The 23,998-nt window shown below is 35.6% G+C and overlaps 1 protein-coding gene across 1 annotated transcript in view; it reads left to right on the top strand.

Moving 5' to 3' along the window:
• Window positions 1-23,998, top strand: part of LOC140164992 (uncharacterized) — a 121,574-nt gene that overhangs the window by 7,824 nt on the left and 89,752 nt on the right. The window contains exons 2-3 of the mRNA XM_072188398.1: window positions 20,082-20,190; window positions 21,921-23,368. Of these exons, the coding sequence (XP_072044499.1) occupies window positions 20,082-20,190; window positions 21,921-23,368 (1,557 nt within the window). The remainder of the gene's footprint in view (window positions 1-20,081; window positions 20,191-21,920; window positions 23,369-23,998) is intronic.

Here is a 23,998-nt window from a genome sequence, read left to right as displayed (position 1 = left end):
ATAATAAAGCTTTAATAAAATCAACCCGCAACCTTAAAACTGACCTAAATTGTGGGCCAGTTTGGCCATGTTAATGTAAATCTAATAATAGAACACTTGAATTGATCACGTTAAGTGGAAGGAAAGCTTCAAGCAATAATTTCATTAATCTGTTTTTCATATATTGCTCAAACACACGTTTTAACTGTGTATTCCTTTAAATATATTTAAATATATTTGAATTAAGGGTCCATTCAGTGATCCCAGCGAAAATGTACAAAAATTAAAATTGTGTATTAAGTACTTAAAAGTGAAGGATAAACCATTAAAATTGTCATTAGCTATTTTTGAAATGAAAATTTGGCAAAAAACCCCACGAGAACAACAGTAGGACTATATTAAAACATGTTCTAGAGGTACATTTTTCTTTTTAAATTTAATCGAATTTGAAATATATCATTTCCAAAACAGAATGCATCAGATGATAAATGTATAAATAAAAGCAAGACATACTTGCAGTACTTTATTACAAACGTATCATTCATAAAGAATGTAAACACACTTGACATTTTCTGCAATTACACGGCTGTATATATATAAGGTGAATTACATTGAGCAAGAGGCGAGGTGACCATGGTGACAAATGAACTGTAAAGGTCCCATCTGCGGTGAGACTTCTTCCTCGACGCATTGGGCTATTCCAGTTGAAATCCTTACACCCCCTATGGAAGACATGTCCTTAATCGTGCACACAGGGGGTGTAGATTTCAAATGGACCCACCCAATCAGGCCGGTAATCCCAATTGGAATTCACACTCCCTGTGTTGGAAGATTAAGGTCACGTCTTCCGTAGTAGGGGTGTGGATTTTAAATGGAATGTCCCATTGAGGTGTACCATATGTGAAACGCTCTGTGTTGAACTATATCAATCTATTTTGTTTGTTTGTTTATTTGTTTGTTTGGTTGGTTCAACACCTTTTTACCAACACCTCTTTCCGGATTTCTGTATTATACCTCTAAATATGCTGTTTTATTTGGTAACAATGGATAGCTATGAGTCTCCGCTATTCAATGATACCAAAATAAGTACCAAAATTCCTCATGTAATTATAGCGCGCACTACCCGAGCTAGATATTGCTTTCGTGCAACTTTGTTGAGTAATACGTATAAATGTAGCAAAATATGGAAATCCTAGCTATGAACAAAGAATTGTTTGTTTGTTTTTTTGTTTTTTTGTTTGTTTGATTGCTTTTTTTTTGTAAATCAACTATACCCTTTCTCATACAGTTGCAAAATGCTTAAAGGGACTCCCAGATCTCCGGCGAGGACCAAGTACACTATTAGAAAAAAATGGTTCTAAGATAACCAAAAATGGTTCTTGAGCTGTCCTGTATGTGGAACCTTAAAATGTTCTACAAAGAAGAGAAAGAACCATTTTAGACCTGAAAGGGTTCTGGAAAAGGCCAGAATGAACAATTTTTGGTTCTTTAAATTTTCAAAACCCCTTTTCAGGGTTCTACATACCTTTTTTTCTTAGAGTGTAATATCGACAAAATATGGAGAAAACTGACAGGTTTGCGCCCCAGTCTAAATTTGCATATGTCACCTTTTGGATTTACACGCGTAATTCCTTATGCACGGACATAAAGAGATTTTAGTAAATACTCTATTATAACTTCAAAAATAATGACATGTGTTGGGAATCACCATAGTATAAGTCATTTATGATTGACGGATTTCTGAGTGTCCCTTTAATGGTATTTATCTATTACTTTCGGGTAAATATCAACACTAATTTGAATTCTATATAAAGTAACAACTACAATTTGTGAATAAAAGTTATTTCAGATTAAAATGTGTTATGTACGTGCGATTTCCTTTTTTGAAATATCTATGTTTTTATTCACATTTTCAACCGTACCCTATAATTCATGTTTCTAATTGATATTACGTTCTTTAGAATAAAAGTATGTAAAATTAAATCAATAGACTAATTGAGTGAATGAAGTGACTGCACTTTTTTTTAGATACTGGTTTCAAATGTAATTATCAATAGCGCAAACGTAGACTTAAAATAATGTCATCTTGTCTCAAATTGGACTTAAATTATACCAACGTATACATAATTATAATTGGAGTTCCGACATCCATGCTTATCTATATATCTATCTATATATCTCATCATAATGTAAAACTATTATAATAACAAGTAACAAGAATATCAATTCCTATATATACCAACCAGCAACTAGTAATAATACATCAACTTCAATTCTAATCAAATTGGAGTTGAAATATATAGCGCTGTTATGGCAAGTGTATATTATAATAACAACTAAGTAGCTAATATTGTTAGAGATATCAATAAATTATGTCAGCTTAGTGGTGTATAAACGCAGTCGTCTTTCCGTTGCCGGTAGCAAATATACTTCTGTCATATCTTTTATATCGTCATCGACCTTTGATGGTATACAGGGTGGCTCATATGAGATTTTTTTTTTCGTGTGTGGTTAAAAATCTCATCAGTTTGAATCACTGCAAGTCAACATTTTTCATTCTGTTGTACTTTTTTGATGGTGACAGTCCATTATTTCCGATAATGCTCGTCTTCAGTACTTCTAAATACTTAATATACTTTAATTAGAAAATTTGTGCAATAGTCGGTTATGAGTAAGATTTAATCTTTCCCTAGAGAAGTCCTTTTCAGAGGGCTGAGCTTTCGGAACTAGCGAGTACCTTCTTCAGAGCCAATAGTCGGTTATGCTTACCAACGGTATTTTTTTGCTCACAAGCTTTGACAATAGGCTATTCCGTTTGCAAGCATACACCCCTATAGAAGATAATGACTTTAATCTTCCACATAGGGTGTGTAAATTTCAAATGGAGCTACCCATTCTTGTAACCCTATTCACACTCCCTATGTGGAAGATTAACGTCATGTCTTCCATAGGGGGTGTGTGGATTTCAACTGGACTAGCCCAATGTGGGGTTGCAGGTTGGTACAACATCTTTTTACCAACACCTCAACATATGCTGTTTTATTTGGTAACAATGGATAGCTGTGGGTATCCAATGATACCAAAAAAAGTACCAACATTCCTCATGTAGGCTAATAACTGCGCACTACCCCAGCTAGATATTGCTTTCATGCAACTTTGTTGAGTAATTATGTAGATACCGTATAGATGTAGCAAAATAGGGAAATCTTAGCAATGTACAAAGAATTGATGATGTTTGGCTGAAAACACATACAAAAATGCGATTTTCATCGGATGTGTAGCTAAATATGAAAGCAAATCACTAAATCTAATATAACTATCAAGTCTAAACCGAATATCACTTATATAATAATGGTAAGATCAAAATAAATATCAGTGTAACACACCAACCCCAAACGTGGTTGATCGTCCACCATTATACACCCGGTTAACGTGGTAGGTCAAAAACATTTCGTGTTAAAATAAGTGTAAGGAAATGGCCCTTAGATTAATCAAAGTCATTTGGTCACTAAGTTTAGCATTGTAGTGCACCGGATATTCTACCGGACAATTCCAGTTGAACTCCATACACCCCCTATGGAAGACATGACCTTGATCTCCCACACAGGGAGTATGAATGTCAAATGGAGTCACCCATTCAGGTAAGCCATTTGGAGTTCACACCCCCTGTGTGGAAGATTAAGGTCATGTCTTCCATTGGGGGCGTATGGCTTTCAACTGGAATAGCTCAAAGAGACGGTTATTGTCAGAAGGCGATGTATATTTGCTTCTAGTGCTTCAATTGAATTTGTTCTATTCTCAGGAAAAAAACACCTTTATCAAGGATTTTACTCAATGATTGCATTATGTGAAAGACAAGTAAAGACAAGGCAGTACAAAACACTATACCATTGAAAACAAGTCAGATAAAGTAAGTCGTCTGCAAATATTAATCTATCAAAATAAACTTCACGGATTGAAACGTCACTTTGATTATTCTATACTTTATGCCCTTTTGACGACACACGCATCTGAATAAAGAACATACATGTAAAAATACCCGGACTAGTGTAACAAATTTACAAGTTGATAGTAAATACACGTATATGGCTGAAAGACAAAATCACATACTACCATTAATCCTGTATGGTTCTTCCTTTTCATTAGCTTAATGCCATGCATGCTAGCAATCGGGTATGAACATAAAAAGTCTAAGTTTTGAGATATTTTCTCTAAATATCAAGAGCTATCTTCAGAACCACTGAACCAATACTAGGTTTGTTTGTACTCATTCTAATGCATTTTTCATGCTGATTCCAAATATGCTCATGGAAATGTACAATTATGAATTTTTTTGAATTTTCAAAAAAAATTGAAACTGTATCGTCTGCAAGCGACACCCGCGTGGGGAGACTTAAAAACACAGAAATCGCTGATAGACAAGAACGTTTCCGATGAGAATTTCTTTCTTGTTACAGCCTAGATACACTTTTGTTGTGCTTGTAGTAAGATTTTTTGTATTACCTTATGGTCCACATAATACAACCTAGATACATTTTGTTTTGCTTGTGGTAAGATTCTTTTGTAATACACTATAATGTATTATATGGTGCTGTATTTTATTTTTTATAACATTCCCTTAAGTTGCTCGTGTAAGACGACGCTATCAAGCGCTAGTCTTTCCTGATTTACAGTATAAGCATACAATAAAGTGGCTTTCTTACATCCATGCTAGCTTACATGTCGTTAATGATTACCGAATGAAGATAAACAGGATGAATGCCGTATATATTCTTGTATGTGCAAGAAGGGTTGTATCTGTTTAGAAAAATCAATTGCTGCCAACAAATGATATCATTGAATTAATGCTCTGCGTGCCAGCCACAAGTTTCAACATAATAAAGTCCATGAGCATACAATATTACATACATTCAAAAATATATATGATCGGCGGGAATTGTTAGACCTTTAACACAACTCCGAAAAGTAGACCGACGTTAAGAGTGGTCTATATTTTGCGTTTTATAGAAAGTAGACAAAGTATAGGACTTCAATTAATAATATTCGCGATGCTTCTGGTGAGATATCACAAGACAATTCTCTAAATAAAATATATATTTATATTAATTCGCAATGTTATCAGGCCCGCCAATTACGAGCTGATCAAACTATAGCTGCGGTACCCATTAAGCGTAAGCGCCGTGTCTAGCGTTAGGTTTAGATATTTAATTGTTTTCTTTATTTTCCTACCCAGGTGGAAAATAAAGAATATGATTATATAAATATCCAAACCTAACACTAAACACGGCGCTTACGCTTAATGAATCTGTCAGAAACACCATGTATCTATAATTTTACGTAACGGAAGCTCGTCAGTCTAGAGATTGTAGCATCTGCTCTCCCATGATTCAGACGGCAGCTATATCTCTGTCTTATCCAAATACGTTTTTTGAGTGAGTGAAACACAGTATACTCTCAAAGGATAAAAGGCCCGTGAAACCTGGGGCCAATGCCGAAAACATTCTTAGCCTTAGCCATGTTATAGTGTATATAATGCCTCCTTAAAATAATGCGACATTGTAAGCGAATTCCCTAGAAGAACAGATTTCAGGAAAGCTTGTTATCATGTATTTCCTGATTACTTGAAAGAAGTGTCTTCTGAATACAATTACAGAATAGAATTACAGAACAATGACGGACAAAGTGGGTGTTTAAGAAAGAAGAGCCACAAACTATTCGCCGTAGAAGTCATGATGTAACAGGATTAACTACCATAGTAAGAGGTTTAAACAATTTTTGAATACATCGCACTGCACTAGTACGTTCACACGGTACCTCTGCATTGAACCACAGATGTCAAAGAACAGGGATAAAGACGTGTGTCGTAATTCTATAGAATATTCATATTTTGCTGATCACTCGCACCTGTAAGATTAGTATCTTTGAAAAGAGTGGTATTGTATTCAATCTATGATTGCAGACATAAACAGGTGATGAGTGCAACCTACTTGTAGTGCGGGGCGATATATTCAAAAATTGTTTTAACCTTTTGCTATGGTAGTTAATTCTATTACATCATCACTTCTACGGCGAATTTTTGTTGACAGTGTATTTCTTCTTTACGCTGTAATTCTTCGTGAAAAAAGGTTTTGTTTTTAAAAGGCTTCAGCAAAAATATAATTGGTAGAGTAAGGGTTAGGATGAAACACATGATGCGAAGGGTGAAGTGTAATGATTTGAAATTATACAAAGGTCATACAAAGGTTTACCTTTAAAGGTAGTCTCATCAATCACCTATAGAATATGTTACACGATAACTCCAACAAAGTCCTCTCCCATTAATTTTTTTTGAGGGTATTAAAAACATCACCAAAGCATATAATAATTTCATTACTCACTTAACCATTAAATAAATATGGATGCAAAGGCATGATGAATAAACTTGCGCAACCAACAAGCATACTTAAGATCTTGCCTGGCGGGAATATATTCATGATAAAAGCAATGTCGTCTGCGTGCGAGAGATTATCGCTTGATTGGAAAATTGGCGGGGTAAATTGGTTAGCGACCTATCAAAAGATCGGTCATTTGTTAGTAGGTTCAGTGTTATTAATGAATGCGTTCACAAGAAGTAATCGGTCTTTAGGTTTTGCTATAAAATATTGAACAACTATATATTCACTCAAGGGTCATGTGAGATCTGGCTCTAATGTAATAAACAATCGCCGAAAAAAGGCGGGAAATAAGGCAGACATTTTACGTGAAAATGTGACAAAATGTCATCTGAGAATGAAAGAAAGTGATAGAAAAAGTGGTGTATTGTATCACGACATGTATAAGGAGGATTAAATAATTTATTTGGGTCAACCGATACAGAGAGAATTTAAGCTTAAAGGTGCCACCGAGAGGTTGAAATAATTATCTTGTTATTAAGTCAACATCCCAGAGACAGCAAGATGAGAGGATATTGATTAATCATCTTACAATATGCATGGGGATAATTGGTTCCCTAAAACAGTAAACAACATGAATAGAGATAAGCCATTAATATAGGGCAACAAAAATTCGTAAGCAACACAAATGTGGAAATACTATTATGACGTAAATTAATGTTTCAAATTCGGCTAGATTTTGATGTATAGTGCTGATACCTAATTATAACTGACGTAACCTGAAAACAATACAGGCTGAGTCAAAAAGAAGTAAACTCATGTTTGAGGGGCTGTAACTCGAGATCTGCAAGGAATCTGCTAAAAATAAAAATACCACTGGAAAGAGCAAAATCTACACGTCTAACTAAATTTTTAAAAAATGTTGCAATTGCTCGCAGCAAACTAAAGTTATACTCATTTGAATACAACCACCCATTTTTGTAGCTGCACACGGGTGATTGATTTTCATCCATTTCAATTTCGACGAATCAGCAAAGTGCTAACAGGATTTATTGTTGAAAAGACAACTTTTGCTTTTAATTAATATTCAACAAAGTCCATGAAGGTACTACAGTTTATAGGGATACCAAGTCAAGTCTTTACGAACGATCCGGCAGAAGCTTAATTGGAGAATGTTGGGTAAAGGATTGAGCGGATCTTTGGTTTTGCTGTAACGCATGTCTAACTCTAGCAATGTTCACTTGTGATCTAGCAGTTCGTGGTTTGCCTGAAGCTTCCGGCTGTCTGTTCCGTAGTGTCCCATGCACATTGAGCTTGTTCACATTCTTATATACTGCTCCCTTACATGAAACCCGGTTAGTTATAGGAAATTGGAGACGAAAAAAGACGCTGAAATTCAGTGGGACTCTTAGTTTCACGATAATTCGTCGGCAGAAACTTGCGCTCCCGTGCGGTAAATTGTGGTGCCATGTTGTCATTTGGCCCGTTTTATTATAATGTAGTGTAATGAGGTAAAATTCATATTGAAAAGAGCCCTTTAACATGTAGGAATTATTGATCGAAACCACACCTGCCACAGAACTTTATTTGCATTTGAATATCGCGCCATACCATTCAATATAATTGGTAGGCCCTACTTGGGAAGTGAAACCGTGTGCAGCTACAAAAATGGGTTTGCTGTGAGCAATTGACGCGATTCCAAATACAGCGCGCCACCTACGATCACGCCTGGCTGATCTACTTCGCGCAGAGCATCATGGGTAAAAGTCGACATCCATGACGCGTCGACGATGTTAACCATCGACCGGCTTTCCGAGGCGCTTGGGAAAATACTTTAGGCTCGCGTTTACAAACAAAGAAAACACTTTCAGGTCTTTAAGCTTTGTTGTAAGTAGGCCTATAATAGACTTGATTAAAAAAATATGATTGAGGATAGGCCTACTTAGACCCTCATATATGCATATCCTTTTTAAAAAAACCCAATTTTTAAACCTTGTTTGTTTTAAGTAGGCCTAATTCTCAATATTTAGAATAACGAAATACTAGTATTCAATACATATTTTAACAGCATGGACAGCGGAAAGTTTTTTTCTGCTTCCTTTTTAAAGTTAATTTCGACAGTTATGGTTTAGGCCTACCTCTGTGAATGTTCAGAGTGTTAGGCCTATTCCCACACAAAATAATGGGCATTAAACCCTTATTTTCAAACTTTTCCGAACCCGATCCGAGGCGCTTGGGACAATACCTTTAGGCTCTCGTTTACAAGAAAAAAAACACTGAAAAACATGATTGGGGATAGGCCTACTTAAACCCATGAATATATCCTTTTAAAAAAACCCCAATTTTAAACCTTGTTTGTTTAAAGTAAAGTAGGCCTAATCCTCAATATTTAGAATAACGAAATATTCAATACATATTTTAACAGCATGGACAGCGTAAAGTATTTATTTTTGTTTAATAGGCCTACGATTAAAACGTTTTTGAATATTATTTCAAATGTAGGGCCTACTCTATTCCTAGTCAACCATCTACGGTTAAAACTCGATGTCAAAAATGTTGATGTCTCTGATCGACCATCTAGGCCTATAAACCCGATGTCAAAATGTCAATTTTCGAGTTTGGGTAGGCCTATAAAAGCAAATGCTTTTGATGCAAGACAATTTCAAACAGGAAATTAAATCTAAAACGCAAATTCGTGCCTTTTTTTATTTCTTGTTTGGATATCTTTTCCCATAATTATTACCATGCGTGATACATGATTAAGATAAAAGCTTTTGGTTTTCATAAATCATGTAAATGTTTTGAACGCTTGTCTTATTTTTATAGGCCTAGATGTTTTACATTTATAACCTTTTTACAAACTTGAATAGATATGAATTAATTGTTTTAAAGCATTTTTCGTGTGACGTTCCGGGATGACGTTTTGAAACACTCTTTGTAGCATGATGTAGGCCTACTGTATGATCACGAAAGGTCGTAAATTTAGAAGCCATTTCCTTATAGCCCTATAAACAAAACACTTTCACGGTCCCCAATGTATAATGTCGGGAGAAAATATATACTTGCACTAAACAAATAAACCTGTTAATTTTTAAAATAAACTCTCGTGGTGCAATTCTGTCAACCAAATTACATAGGCTTATGAACCGGGGCTGGCGGCTCAGACCCCGCTCAAACCCTCAATAAATTTGGTGCGGGGGCTCGAATATGACTACCCTTCTGTATGAATAGGCACGTTTTCATTTTCATTTAGACATATAATGGCCTCCAAACTACATTGTTAAGCATGTTAAGTTATCTTGGTTTTGTCAAAAACATCAACTGCAAATTGCCCCTTATTGTACAGTATATCCTTCACCGTAAGTCGTGGTGTGTGTGTTGGGCGGGGGGGTGTCCTGGTTCGCCCCTTCAGTCTCAAATGAAGCAGGCCTAAACAATGCGTTCATCCCTCCAATAAAGTCCATCCCTCTTTACTTTGTAGGTTGAGTCCTTGATCTATGGGCCTGATCCATGATGCAAGAAATGTCGACCCTCCGAATTTAAACCTTTCCAATTTGGTCAAAGTCCACAATGCCGTAAAGGTTCGGCTACACTACTGTTCAGTTCTTTCCACAGTGTTGACTTATAAAAAACATGTATAGGCCTAGGCCTAGGTGTTTAAAATTATCCAATTGAATATTTAGTCGAAAAAGTTTTGATTTTTCAATGTTGTGCCGACCGATAATATATGACTAAAAAGAAACTCATTCCAACCAACGTGTGCTATTTGGGAGTAGGCCTAGCTAGGCCTACATTAAGAGTAAATTTCCTTGGGTTACCGGGTATGAATTATTAAATGGGAAAGTTGAAATAAAGATGGTATGACATGCAAGAAAGCGGAAGTAAAAATAAAATATGAAAAAGAAACATGAATTATATTAAAATCGGACATGACAATTGTCAAATTCAAACCTTAATTGTGACACGATCTGGTTCATGGGGGCCAAAGGAGGCATTTTTTAAAATTGTGTTACTGTAATCATTATTATACATTACACGTACAATAGGCTATCATTTTAAACTGAAAACACCAAAGGTCTAGCATAGGCCTACTTGGTTCTAAAGTTATGAAGTTTTTTATGCATATTTTCTTGATATGCCTTAAAATAATGATCTTTTAAAATTCATGTACTCTTTTGCAGTTAGAAATTTTCTTCATCTTTATGCTAGAACTCTATGAGGTATTATTGAACTTATGCATTAAAGTCTCAAATTGAAATATTAACAAAAAATAAATGTTATTTTTATGCGGTAGGCTATGCCTACAAAGTGTTTTTATTGCGATCGTAATTTTTTAATGTTTGATAGTAATATAGGCCTAATTAAAAATACAAATTTAGGCTAAAAATAAAATAAGGACAAATCAAACAATTACAATAATAACAAAAACGGCAAACCAATGTGATGCATGTTTATGGCCTATCCCGCGCGGCGGGCCGCTATAAGCGCCTTCGTGCAAAAAAACCCATTTTTAGAAAATGTAGGCCGATTACAAAAACGCAACACCTATAATAGTATGGATGTTCTTAAGTATGCTGGTGTTATATTATTATCGTATTACAATAAATTTAGAAAGAATTAAAACAATTTATTCTTATAACCAAAATAAAACCTATGCGTTTTCCATTTAAAAAAGGACAGGCCTAGGCCTACTTCGCATTGACTAGGCTCGCGCGTATCAGGCTGAAAAGCATCGTAAAGTTTAAAAACAAAAAAGGGCGGTTTTAGAAAATGAATAACAAAAAGGAAACACATATAGGCCTAGTATCAACATCAAGTTTGCGGGTTTTAGAAAAGGACATCGGTGAATATCAAACTGCAATATTTCACTTCAACACAGAAAATCTCAAAAAATTCAAAAGTACCATAAAACATTGTGTTTTTAGAGTAATAAATAATCATAAGCATGGTCAGCTATGGTTGATGAAAAGGATGTCGACCCCAGACACGGAAATGCCAATTTTCACTGCCGTCGTTGGTGGCGCGCTGTATTTGGAATCGCGAGAATTGCAACAATTCTTTTTTTTTTATTTAGACGTGTATAATTTGCTCTTTCCAGTGGTATTTTCATTTTTAGCAGATTCCTTACAGATCTCGAGCTACAGGTCCTTCAAACATGAGTTTACTACTTCTTTTTGACTCAGCCTGTACATCAAAGAACACAAGCAGTGTAAACTAAAAACAAAACAAAATTAACCATTTCAAAAGGTTTGGTAATATAATAATGTACGTTTTACGACACCTGGTTTACCATGAAAAATAAATGTCAAGATGTTGCGAATGTAGATAAATTAAGTAGTTAAAGGAGAAGGGCGGGGAGGAGAAGAAAAGAAGAATACAATGTACCATATAATTGAGGAGAAAGAGAAAGAAGAAAAACATGAAAATTAGATGATCAACAAAAGAAGCAGAGGAAGCAGAAAATGAGTGTAGCAAAACTATCAAACTTGAAATGCAATTCACTGTCTTATGCTTTCTAAAGTAGATAGTTAACTTGGTTTACTATTTGAAAAAACATGACTGTGTTTGCAGATAATCCTTGTTACCTTGAAATCTAACAATTCGATACAAACTGTGCGGCAGACTCTCGCTCATCTGGATATGTTGAAATTAAGATTTGGTCAAGATTTGGTCAACCAGATATACCTTCTTTTGACGGACGATCCGACTTTAAGACTGAAACCTTCAGTCTTCAGCTGGGTTGTGATACAAATGACCTTGAGCACTGGACAATCGGCGATATTCCTCGCTGATTGTTATACCGGTGTTTACCGGTATTCAAGGTCACTCGCATCACCACCCAGCTGAAGACTGAAGGTTTCAGTCCCAACATTGATTCGTCCGTCAAAAAACAAAAGTCTGGTTCACCAGCTTTAAATCAAATCTGAATAATAACAGTTCGATAAATATCGAATGTCCTCGCCGATTGTCAGGTGCTAAAGGTCGATTTGCATCACAAGCCAGCTGAAGACTGAAGGTTTCAGTCGCAAAGTCGATTCGTCCGTCAAAATAGTCTGCTTGACCATATTTAAATCAAATCTTAATGATAATAGTTCGATAAATTTATCAAAATAAACAAAGAATAATAATACATGTATATGTGCATTCCTTTTTCTTAGCCATAGTTTTCAAATTTAGAATCACATAATTGTTTAGTTGAACTTGTGGCCTCGGACTCGGAGCATAGCTGATCTATATTGAAATAACACCGTTCTATAAACATCACCAAGGCGCATAGCTAATCAATTATTGGTACATGGTATATATAACTATGGCTATCCCATGATCACTTTAAAAAGTGTCCTGGACAAACTTACCAATGACAATGACGCGGATTCTTTGGCTTTCTCAAACGTATTTGGCAAATGCTATCAAATGTTACCATAGTATAGACATATTCATTTATCACCAGACATGATGAACGGATTCAATCATAGTGTTGTTGTTTTTATTTGAAAGAATTAAAGTGACTAAACTACCGGACCGTTTTATTTGGGACATTCTGTATACTGAGAGTTTGTGGGTGCATATATTGGACTAGCCAAGGTTTAGACATATTTGCCATTCACTGAACAAAGATGCGTCAACGCAAACATTGCGGATGTGTCACTTTATAAATTCAGACAACTATTTGAAAGGTACGTTGACAAAATACTTTGTACACTCTAAATTTCAAGGATTTAAAATAAATCCCAAGGGACTGTGATTAGGGACCAATCAAGTGTTAGATTTAAAATTAAATCTTTAAGATTTAAAATTAAATCTTTAAGATTTAAAATTAAATCTTTAAGATTTAAAATTAAATCTTTAAGATTAATTTTAAATCTAAAATTGATTGGTCCCTAACTACAGTCTTAAGGATTTATTTTTAAATCCTTGTAATTTAGAGTGTAATGAATAAGTTTGAAACATTTCTTTAAGTTTAAAATTATGATTTTGTAAATTATCACTTAGTATTTTCTTTAAACGCGGAAATGTTCCATTATATTGCGAAAGCAAAGCAGTTAATTTGATGATAATAAATCGGGAAACGGGCGTCAAGCTACTAGTATGTGTTTGATTTAATAACATTATATAATGTACGTTTTCCACCACCTGGTTCAACATGAAAAATAAATAGCAAATTATTACATGACCAGATTATTTTGAAACATAGGCCTACAGTTAAAATGATGAGGCAATTGAAGAAGGAGAAAGAGGAAGAAGGAAAAGAAGACGAAGAAAAAATAAGAAAGACGATAAGCACGAATACCCTTTAATTCTCTTCACGCGGGTGTCGACTGCAGACGACATGTTTCAAATGTTTGTTTTTTTAATTCAAAAATTTCAGAATTATAAATTTGCATGACCATTATTTGGAATCAGCATGAAAAATGCATTAAAATGAGTACAAACAAGCCTAGTATTGGTTCAGTAGTTCTTAAGATAGCTCTTGATATTTTGAGAAAATATTTCAAAACTTGAACTTTTTCCGTTGAAGCGCATGGCTAGCACGCAGAGCATTAAGCTTCTGAAATGAGTTAAAAGGGTACCAAACCGGAGTACTTTATTCATACAACTGTTGACATTTGAATGTGCGGATTTAAAAAACTCGTTCTCTACAATATTTGAGCTATTATAGTCAATTACACTTCATATATCCTTTAGTGAAATATGCCACTTGGTATGAGGTTATTGTGTCATATTGTCATATCGGTTAGTCTGCCTCTCAAGGGGGTGAGTGCATGTGCAAGCATGAATCTTGATGGTCTGACTAACATGGCTAAATATAAGAAGTGTAAAGTAGTTAAAGGAGCAAACAAAAAAATGAAATACCCAAGAGTTAAAAGGGTACCAAACCGGAGTTCTTTATTCATACAACTGTTGACATTTGAATGTGTGGGTTAAAAAAAACCTCGTACTCTACAATATTTTAGCTATTATAGTCAATTACAATTTATAGCATTTAGTGAAATATGCCACTGGTTATGAGGTCATACTGTCATATCGGTTAGTCTGCTTCTCAGGGGGTGAATGCATGTGCAAGCATGATTCTCGATTGCCTGACTAACATGGCACATCGTCATCATCCCTATATCTTCGTGTCAAAAATTGCCGTGATAGTACAGTGACTCCTCTCGTTTTTCAACAGCTACGCATCGCGATTTTGTTCGAGATAGGCCGAGCGACTCAGGCTAAGCATGACTATCATATGAGATACACACAGAGTTTCTATATTCTACACATTATTACGATTTGTGCATGCTCTAGTACCCCATATGATGTTTCTATTACAAGAAAATCGATTTGTTTTCAGGTAAAACCAGGGTTTTGTTTCCAGCACACTCACTCGAAAAGCAGTACACTAATTAGCGGGGCCTTGCAGCTTGCTGTGGATAACTTTTACTGCATTTTAAAAGTAAAGATTTTGAAATCCAATGTAAAAATTGTGATATATTTAATTTTGAGAATTACAATTCTACTTTATAGGTATAAAGGAACATGTTTAGCCCATTCAGTTAAGTTCCAGGTGCAAGCCCTATAACACAATGCATGTGTAAACTTTCTTTATCTGTGTCAATAATAGAATATTGATTTCAACGGAGTATTGAGCTGTATGGAAAAAATATTTATAATACAGGATGTTGACACTGTGCATGGCTAAATAGAAGTTAGTGTAGTTGCGTCATCAATAGCTTTCGTGAGTGAAAATGTGAGCAGTGCTTCAGCAGTCCTATGTGGTAGGACCGATTTCCCTTACAATTAGAGAATTGATCTCCTTCCGAAAACTGTTCAGAAAATTATCCATTATGAGATCAAAAAGAGTGAAATTAACTAAAAGTTTATCAAAGTAGCTCTGATTACTTATCCGTCTGAGGACTTCTAAACAGACATAAATTATAATTTTTATAATAATTATCTTATACAATCATGTTTTTACTTCAAATACCTCATAATTGAAACATGTGTCCAAATAATCTGATTCCCAAATTTTGAGCTACTCTTTATTTATTGCACTACCGGTTTTGATGTTTGAAACAAAAGTAACACCGCCCTTGGAACAGTGTAGTGGTGTCCCATCATGGGGAACGAACTGTCACTTTTTTGCTCATAATATCTAAACGGAATATATTTTAGGTTTAAAATTTCTCTGGGATTATAAAAAAACAATGAGCTTTCTTCTGATGGCAAAATTTCTATTTTGATATGCTCATGTGCATAATTTATGATTTCATGGAATGACCAAAACTCTTTTCATTCTGTCAGATTGATGGGGTTTGTAGCCAGACGAGACCTATGTTTACTATTTTATTATTGAACTCCATATGAAAAGATTTGGCTACAAAACGATTCTCTCATAAATGCATCTACTCGCAGTACAGTTTCCACCTCGATACACCCGAGTACACATATTTTTCCAAGCACAGCGAGTCTAGCCTCTACACAGTCTATGTTTATACTACACAGTTGAGTGAGAGCTGTGTGATATAGCTGGTGACTATAGTAAGAATTCCAATTGAATGAACGCAGCTTTCAACAGCTGCACTCGATCCAACCGCGATCGTATATCGCGTATTTCAAACTACAACGCGAACGCACGACCTTGGATACAATGCTAACCAATCATGAGTGCGTTGGCATGGTTGATTCACTTTCGCGTTACTCACGCACAGTCGCACACGCTGGCGTACATCACGCAGTGTACGCAAAAACTCGTCACGCTATTAAAAGCTGCGTTCATTCAATTGGAATTCCCACTATAGTGGAAAATACGGCATCTGTGTTTGGTTTTTGTCAAAACCCCGAATGTTCCCTTCATCCAATCAGATTTTTTAAATATCGAACGAAAGCTAACACTTCCCCCTAAAAACACTTTTTTACATTCGGTCAACAGATGACGCAATTCAATGTTTATAGCCAGGCGAACGGTGGTAAATCTGTTTAAAACGACCTATTCAAGCACAACTTTTGACCAAAATGTAGGTTTTAAAAGTCAAAACCCCAAGTGTTCCTTACAATATTTTTAAATTACAAATCTTGTGCAAAAATATACTATTTTCGCCCGTTTTGTCATACGGTTGGACTACGACTTTGCTAAAAGAACGCTTACAAACTGATATGGACCACATAATTTTCTCTTCTGAAAAATGTCAAGTTGTACATTTTGCCGTCGCGTTAGTTATAGTCAATTAATTGAAATAATTATATAATTTAGTACAAGCAGTATGCGTTGTAAAAGTTAGCACAAGTATACGTTGTATTTGTCCAGTATACCTATCCAATACTGCGGCATATAACTTCTGAGATCAACTTTTTCAAAATATTGAAAGAATCACAATGACGCATTGCCTTTGTAGGTTAAATATACATCGATATCGCCTATAGCATTTTAGAAAAAGTATAGCATTGCAGCCCCTCAACTTGTTTACGGCAATGTTTATCTAAAAATCGAAATATCATTCTGCTCCTTGAGTGAGTCTTATTTCATATGGTGACCTATACTATACTCAAAATATATAAATAAAAACAGGGAAGAAGAGAACAAGCGAAGTGATGTTTTTTGTATTAGAGCATATGTTGAACTAAAAGGGAAAGAAACCCAGGGACCGAAAAAGGTAAATAAATAAATAAATAAATAAATAAATAAATAAATAAATAAATAAATAAATAAATAAAAATTAATAAATAAATAAATAAATAAATAAATAAATAAATAAATAAATAAATGATAAATAAATGATAAATAAATAAATAGATAAATAAATAGATAAATAATAAATAAATAAATAAATAAATAAATAAAAAAATAAATAAATAAACAGAAAATTTGATAATTTGGTATTTGATAATTCAGATACTTTATTTTTACTTGAAAAAAACGCGGTTATTCCAGTTGAAATCCATACACCCCCTATGAAAGATATGACCTTAATCCTCCATGCAGGGAGTGTGAATTTCAAATAGGATTACCTGAATGGATGACTCCATTTGAAATTCACACTTCCTGTGTGGAAGATAGGATAGATGTTTTCCATAAGGGGTGTATGGATTTCAACTAGAATAGCCCATTTATCTGACATGTAAATTCATTTACCAAACGTAAAATCTTGACATGAATCTGCACCTGCCCCACAACTTACTGAATTAATGAATAGATACAATATTAACCTCGTTTTTTCCTATAAATATTTTATAACTCTCGCAATATGCCTTTTTAGAGTGGTACTCGATGTTATTTGGGAAGGTTTGGAAGCCTCTGCCCATTTCAAATCAAATTTCTTCAGGTTGGCGTCACAACCCAACCGCCGGTCGATTGCCGTCGTCTTGGAGAACTGGTGGTTTAATCGCGTTCATGATTGTTCAGAACAATAGAAACGAAGCCTAACCGCATGTCCTGTCAGGGTGCCGGTGGTTGATCAGCGGTTGTGGCCCGGCGATCGACCAGCGGTTGCGGTTTGAAGCTATCCCCTTCTTACCTGATGATAATGTCCTTAAAAGTGTTTACTTTATTACCGCATTAAAGTGTTCCAATTAAAAAACAACATGATTTGTTCCGAGCAGTAGAAACCAGACCCAATCGTATCTTCGGCCATGCGCCGATGGTTGACAAGCGGTTGTGTTTTGAAGCTATCCCTTACCTGATGAAAATATCATTGAAAGTGTTTTACTTCATTACCGCAATGAAATCATGCGCGTATTTTTTTTGGGGGGGGGGCTTTGGGGGCGCCAGCCCCCCGGGGTAAAAGCAGGGGGCGGCCAAAATGAAGGGGCGGCGGAAGAAGAAGGGGCGGCAAAAAGAATTAGTAAAGAAAAAAGGGCGGAAAGTGTGAAAAAATTGTACTATACATCAAAATGTGTTGCTTTTGGGGCGGTAGCGCCTATAAATCCTTGATTTGTTCCAAACATTAGAAACCGAGACCCAGTTGCCTGTTTGGCCATGCGCCTGCGATCGACCGGCGGTTGTGGTTTGAAGCTACCCCATTCTTACCTAATGATAATGTCCTTGAAAGTTTTCACTTTATTACCGCAATGAAATATGTGCCAATTAAGGGCTGGGGTATGAATGTTTGGACAGTATTTATTTTGGGACATCAGAGCACATCAGACATATCGAATTGCATTCTGAATACGAAGAATGTCATTCTGATATCAAATAATTTTGAAATTTTTGAAATTCGCAATTTAATACACATTTTATGGCAAATCATTAAAATTGATATTTTGATATTTAACAGTACTTGAAGTAAACTTTATAAATCTGATGATTTATACTTAAAGTGTATGTAGGTGGGATGAAAAGCCGACGATTAATTGAAAATTTTGACCTTTCGTATTGAAGATATGGATTTTTTTCCCCAAAACACCAAAAAAAAATAGGTCTTTTGGGAAAAAATCCACATCTTCAATATGAAAGGTCAAAATTTTCAATTGACCGTCGGCTTTTCCTCCCTGCTACATACACTTTAAGAATATATTATTAGATTTATATAATTTACTTCGAGGACTGTATATATCAAAATTTGAAAAATATCAAATTTTTATAATTTGTCATAAAATTTGTATTATATTGTGATTTTCAAAAATGAAAATTATTTGATATCAGAAAGACATGCTTCGTATTCAGAATGCAATTCGATAGGTCTAAGGTGCTCTCATGTCCTACAAAAAATACTGTCGAAACGCAATAAACGCTCATTTTAGATCCCTTAAAGAAAACGAACATTAGAAACCAGACCCAATATCGCATGTTTGGCCATGCGCCGGCGGTTGCGGTTTGAAGCTATCCCCTTCTTACCTGATGATAATGTCCTTGAAAGTTTTGACTTTATTACCGCAATGAAAATATGAAATGTGTGTCAAGTAAAGAAAACAAACATGTTTTGTTCCGAACATTAGAAACCAGACCCAATCGCATCTTGGTGGTTGACTGGTGGTTGCGGTTTCAAGCTATGTTCTACTTCATTACCGCAATGAAATGTGTGTCAATTATAGATACTTGGCCATTTCTGCATATTTTGTAGACAGAAAGTTGACGAAACACACATACTTTAACTGGATCTCTAAAGATGCACTCCCGTGAAATATATAACATAAAATAAAACAAACGATGACGGGAAACAGTTATTCAGCAAATTTTCGGTACTGGGCGTACCTTCTTCAGGCTTTATACTTATAACACCCGGCAGCTAACTCCTCAAAAGCTATGCGTGTTTCATACAAGCTTCTTGAATCAATGTAAATCATCCGTGGTTAAGAAATTTGAACTTTTGCACACAATATATTGAGCTCTTCTTCCAAGAAAATCCAAAACCCCGCTCCAATAAAAGCAACAAGACAAAAAAATTACCGATTTGCAAGAGATGTTCTCCGGCTCCGCAAGTGTATGGAACATTAACATCCGGCTTGAAGAGAAGTCGCGCTTTCAGCCCCCTCATCAGTCACTATACAACGGTCGAACATTATATCGAGGGTAAATATGGTATAGTGCAAAAAAAGCCTTATCTGTAATAGCTGCCCCGGGTATCATATAGTTAAGTGTGTACAATATAGACTACAGAAACTGTCAAATGCCTACAGGGCAGCTATTATTTTTCTTCATCTAACCGCTAGATATATGTTTTCAGGTTGGGGTAAGTTTTCCAAGTAGAATACCTCATCCTTTATACATCCCTCTAACCATTATTTCTTGGTGTGTTTTGATTTCCTCTGCAGATCAAACAACGGGAACTAGAATTTCCGGCCGAGAATTCCTTCTAGCGCTCTCAGTAGATTATCCAACAACAGGAGCAATACTCAAAGTTCACAATCTCGCTTCCGAAAAGTAAGTCAACATTAAATCTAACCACGCGGGTGTCGACTGCAGACGACAAGTTTCTCTTTATTTTTTAATTAAAAAATTTCATAATTTTACATTTTCAAGAGCATATTTTGAATCAGCATGAAAAATGCATTAAAATGAGTACAAACAAGCCTAGTAATTTATTCAGTGGTTTTTAAGATAGCTCTTTATATTTTGAGAAAATGACTCAAAATTTGGACTTTTATGTTGAAACCCAACCTATGGATAGCACGAAGCGCATTAAAAGGGAAAAGATTTATTCATTCATTTATTAGAGCATAAAAGCCATAATCTAAAGAACAGTTCAATGAATGTAATACCTATTATAGCTACAGCTTCACGTTACCTTAAAGGCGCTATCAGTGATTAAAATGACAAGAATGGTTATAAAAGGGAATGATAAGTCTGTAGCTGCAAGAGCCAGTATAGACAAACATCCTTTGCCATTGACTGAATGTTTAGATTAGATTTTGACCCTTATTAGGTCTCTTTTTTATCGACACTTGCTAGGTATCTCAGGACACAATCTTATCAAAATGCATAATTTATTTTTTTAGATTTTCTGATTTTTCTAGATCTAATCACTGATAGTGCCTTGAAAATGCATGTATACATGCATTTTCAAGGCACTATCAGTGATCAGTGATTACGAGCTGTTCAAAGTATACATACTTTGAACAGCTCGTAATCGGCGGGCCATATAACATCGCGGATTAATATCAAAATATTTTGTTTTGGTGGGAGCACGGTGGCCTAGCGGAACGGGCACTGACTCATAATCGGAAGGTTGCGGGTTCGAGCCCCGGCGACGCCATCGTGTTGTGCCCTTGAGTAAGGCACTTTATCTCGATTACTCCTCTCCACCCAGGTGTTTAAATGGGTACCGGCATTCTTAAATGCTGGGAAGGTAACAGACTCGATGTAGCGGAGGTGTAGCGATCCCCCTATAGAAACATTACATGGAGGAGTCTGGCCCAATCGCCAATGAAAGAGAGATGGGCACTCCGATCACTGTTTCTGCAGGATCGTCTCCTTTACCTTTACCATACCTTGTGTTGAGAATGTTCTTGTGACATCGCGCCAGAAGCATCACGAATTATTAATTCAAGTCCAATACTAGTCTATTTTCTTTAACACACAAGATATAGAGCAGACAGGTCAACTAAAAGCACTTTTATCGATATTCGCGGATCTACTTTTCGGCGTAGTGGTAAAAGCCTAACATTTCCCGCCTATTACGAGCTGATATAACAATACTCATATTTCACTATCTGGTTGTTGTATTTTGTACTCAACAAGCTATTGTTTTAAAACAATCACAACGTAACTTGAATTCACTATTATCGAGTTCAAAAATGTATAACGTTTTAGCAAGTGAACCTTAAAAGGTGCTTCAGTAGTTTAACTGCACAATATACATGATAATACTGATTTAGAACTTTAATTTGGAGATATGAACATGATGAAATTAATTCACGGGGTGTGGAGTGGCAGAAGCAATTTATAACGGATGGCATTTAAATACGATTCTAGTGACCTACACCAAATGCACGTCTAATGAAAGCTAGCATTTTATGAAGGTAAAATAATGACAAAATAAACATTTTCCTATCTGGAAAGTTACAAGATTTGGTATTTGAAATTACAATATGACATCCGATACAGTATATCTTTTATAATAATAATGTTTTCCTTTTTTTCTTTCTCACCAGATCTACATATATACGGGTGGTAACTTACGATGGCGACAATGCATCAAATCCAAACTCTTTAACTGTATCACCAGGTAATATTACTGACATAATAGTGGCACCCCCGAGTCTTTCATATTCTGGCTCGTTTGTCGTCAACGTCACATCGAGTCAAAACATCACTTTGGTTGCTATGCGAAATGGAACTTCATCTTTTGCTAGTTATACCGTTTACCCGACAGCTAATGCCGGCCGATTTTACCAAATTGTATCATTCCCGTCAGCGAGTGAGAACCACCAAGCTGAAATCATCGTCATCGGGGTCGACGATCAAGTAGCAGAAATAACTTTCCAATCTCCACGGAACTTTACCGTCGAGGGTTATAAAGCTAATTCCTTTCAAATATCCTCATTAGTCCAACCGGATAATGAAACAACGGTATACACCGCCATTGGACAGCTTTCAAAAACACAAGCGGTTATTTTCCGTAGTGTTGACGATCTAACAAGCGCTACAATTTCAACGGGCAAATCGAGTGGTCGCGTAGTCGTCATAAGTGGTAGTTACTGCCCTAATCAGTCATGTGATCTATTACTAGAGCAAATACCACCGATTCAAACATTTGGTGCCAGTTACTTCATCGTTCCAACTAAAAGTTACACAGGCATAAATTGTTTCAGGATTTTATCTATATGGGATAACACCACTGTGAATACAAACTCTTTAGAAGCGATGGACGATGAACCGAATAGCAGTGAGACATACACACTCTCAAAAGGACAGTATTTTGACGTCGACTTGACGTCTGATAGCATTGAAAAAATACAAAGTATCAAAGCCACATATCCAATCATTATTATGCATTATTTAATCAAAAGTAATAACCCACTAATTGTAGCATCTATGACTATCATTCCTCCGATAGAACAATACACATCGGGTAATTCCAGTTTTTCAACTTACAATGTATCTTCAAACCCCGGTCCCATAATACGAAACTTTGTCAACATCATTACAAAATGCGATCATAAAACGGACGTTTTGTTTAATAACTATCCTATTCAGAATTGGGTTATTTGTCCACCGCTAAGTAACGGAGGAAATCCATACTGCGCAACACAAAAGGAAATAACTAAAGATGGTCGACATATGTTACGATCGAGAAATTCGAACACTGAATTTTCTGCCGTTCAATATGGTATAAGAACCGACAAAAGTGCCTTTGCTAATACTTTATTTATGAGCTTTAATGAAATAACATGTGACGTTTCAGAAGATGGCGGCGTCATTCCGTGTACAAATACTCAGCCGACGCCAACAATTGAAATGTCGACGATATTGCCGACGACACCACAAATGTCGGATAATATGACAACAGTGTTTAGTTCCTATGCCCCTGGATCGGAGCAACCACCGACGAACAGTACCAATACAAAGACGACTTCACGTCGTGAGAAAGCCGGAACGAGTAAGTTGACAGAAAACTTTGTTATTATTACTATTAGCAATATTTAAAGGAAGTGTCCGGCAATCACAACATTATGTCTTATATGTTGGAAAAATAATTATCAAGCACGAATCCCATGGTTTTATTTAAAACAAACTCATATTAACCACAAAAACTAATAAAAACAGCAATCTCCCAACACGCGATATTCAAAATTCCCGCGCCGAAATTTTCTAGAGCAATGACGTCATGGTTTTTGTGCTCATTTGTCGTCAGGCTTCATTGAATTATTACGACGTCATTGCTGTAGACAATTTCGGCGCGGGAATTTTGAATATCGCATGTTGAGAGATGGCTGTTTTTATTCGTTTTTATGGTTAATATGACTTTGTGTTAAATAAAACCATGGGATTCGTGCTTGATAATTATTTTTCCAACATATAAGACATAATGTTGTGATTGCCGGACACTTCCTTTAAGGAGAAAATCAAAAGTCAGGAAAGACCACATTGTTATTAAATTTGCTTTCTACACAGTGTATGTGTGGGGTATGTGTGTGGGTCTGTACGACGGGTGTAAATTTGTCAACATGCTGTTCATTCTGTATTGTTAGTTTTATTTCTGTAAGGAAATACGTAGCCAGGAAGTTTA

Source organism: Amphiura filiformis, chromosome 11 (assembly GCF_039555335.1).
Source record: "Amphiura filiformis chromosome 11, Afil_fr2py, whole genome shotgun sequence".
Taxonomy (NCBI): domain Eukaryota; kingdom Metazoa; phylum Echinodermata; class Ophiuroidea; order Amphilepidida; family Amphiuridae; genus Amphiura; species Amphiura filiformis.
The sequence above is the reverse complement of the archived record's forward strand: the minus strand, read 5'-3'. Positions and strand labels throughout refer to the sequence as shown.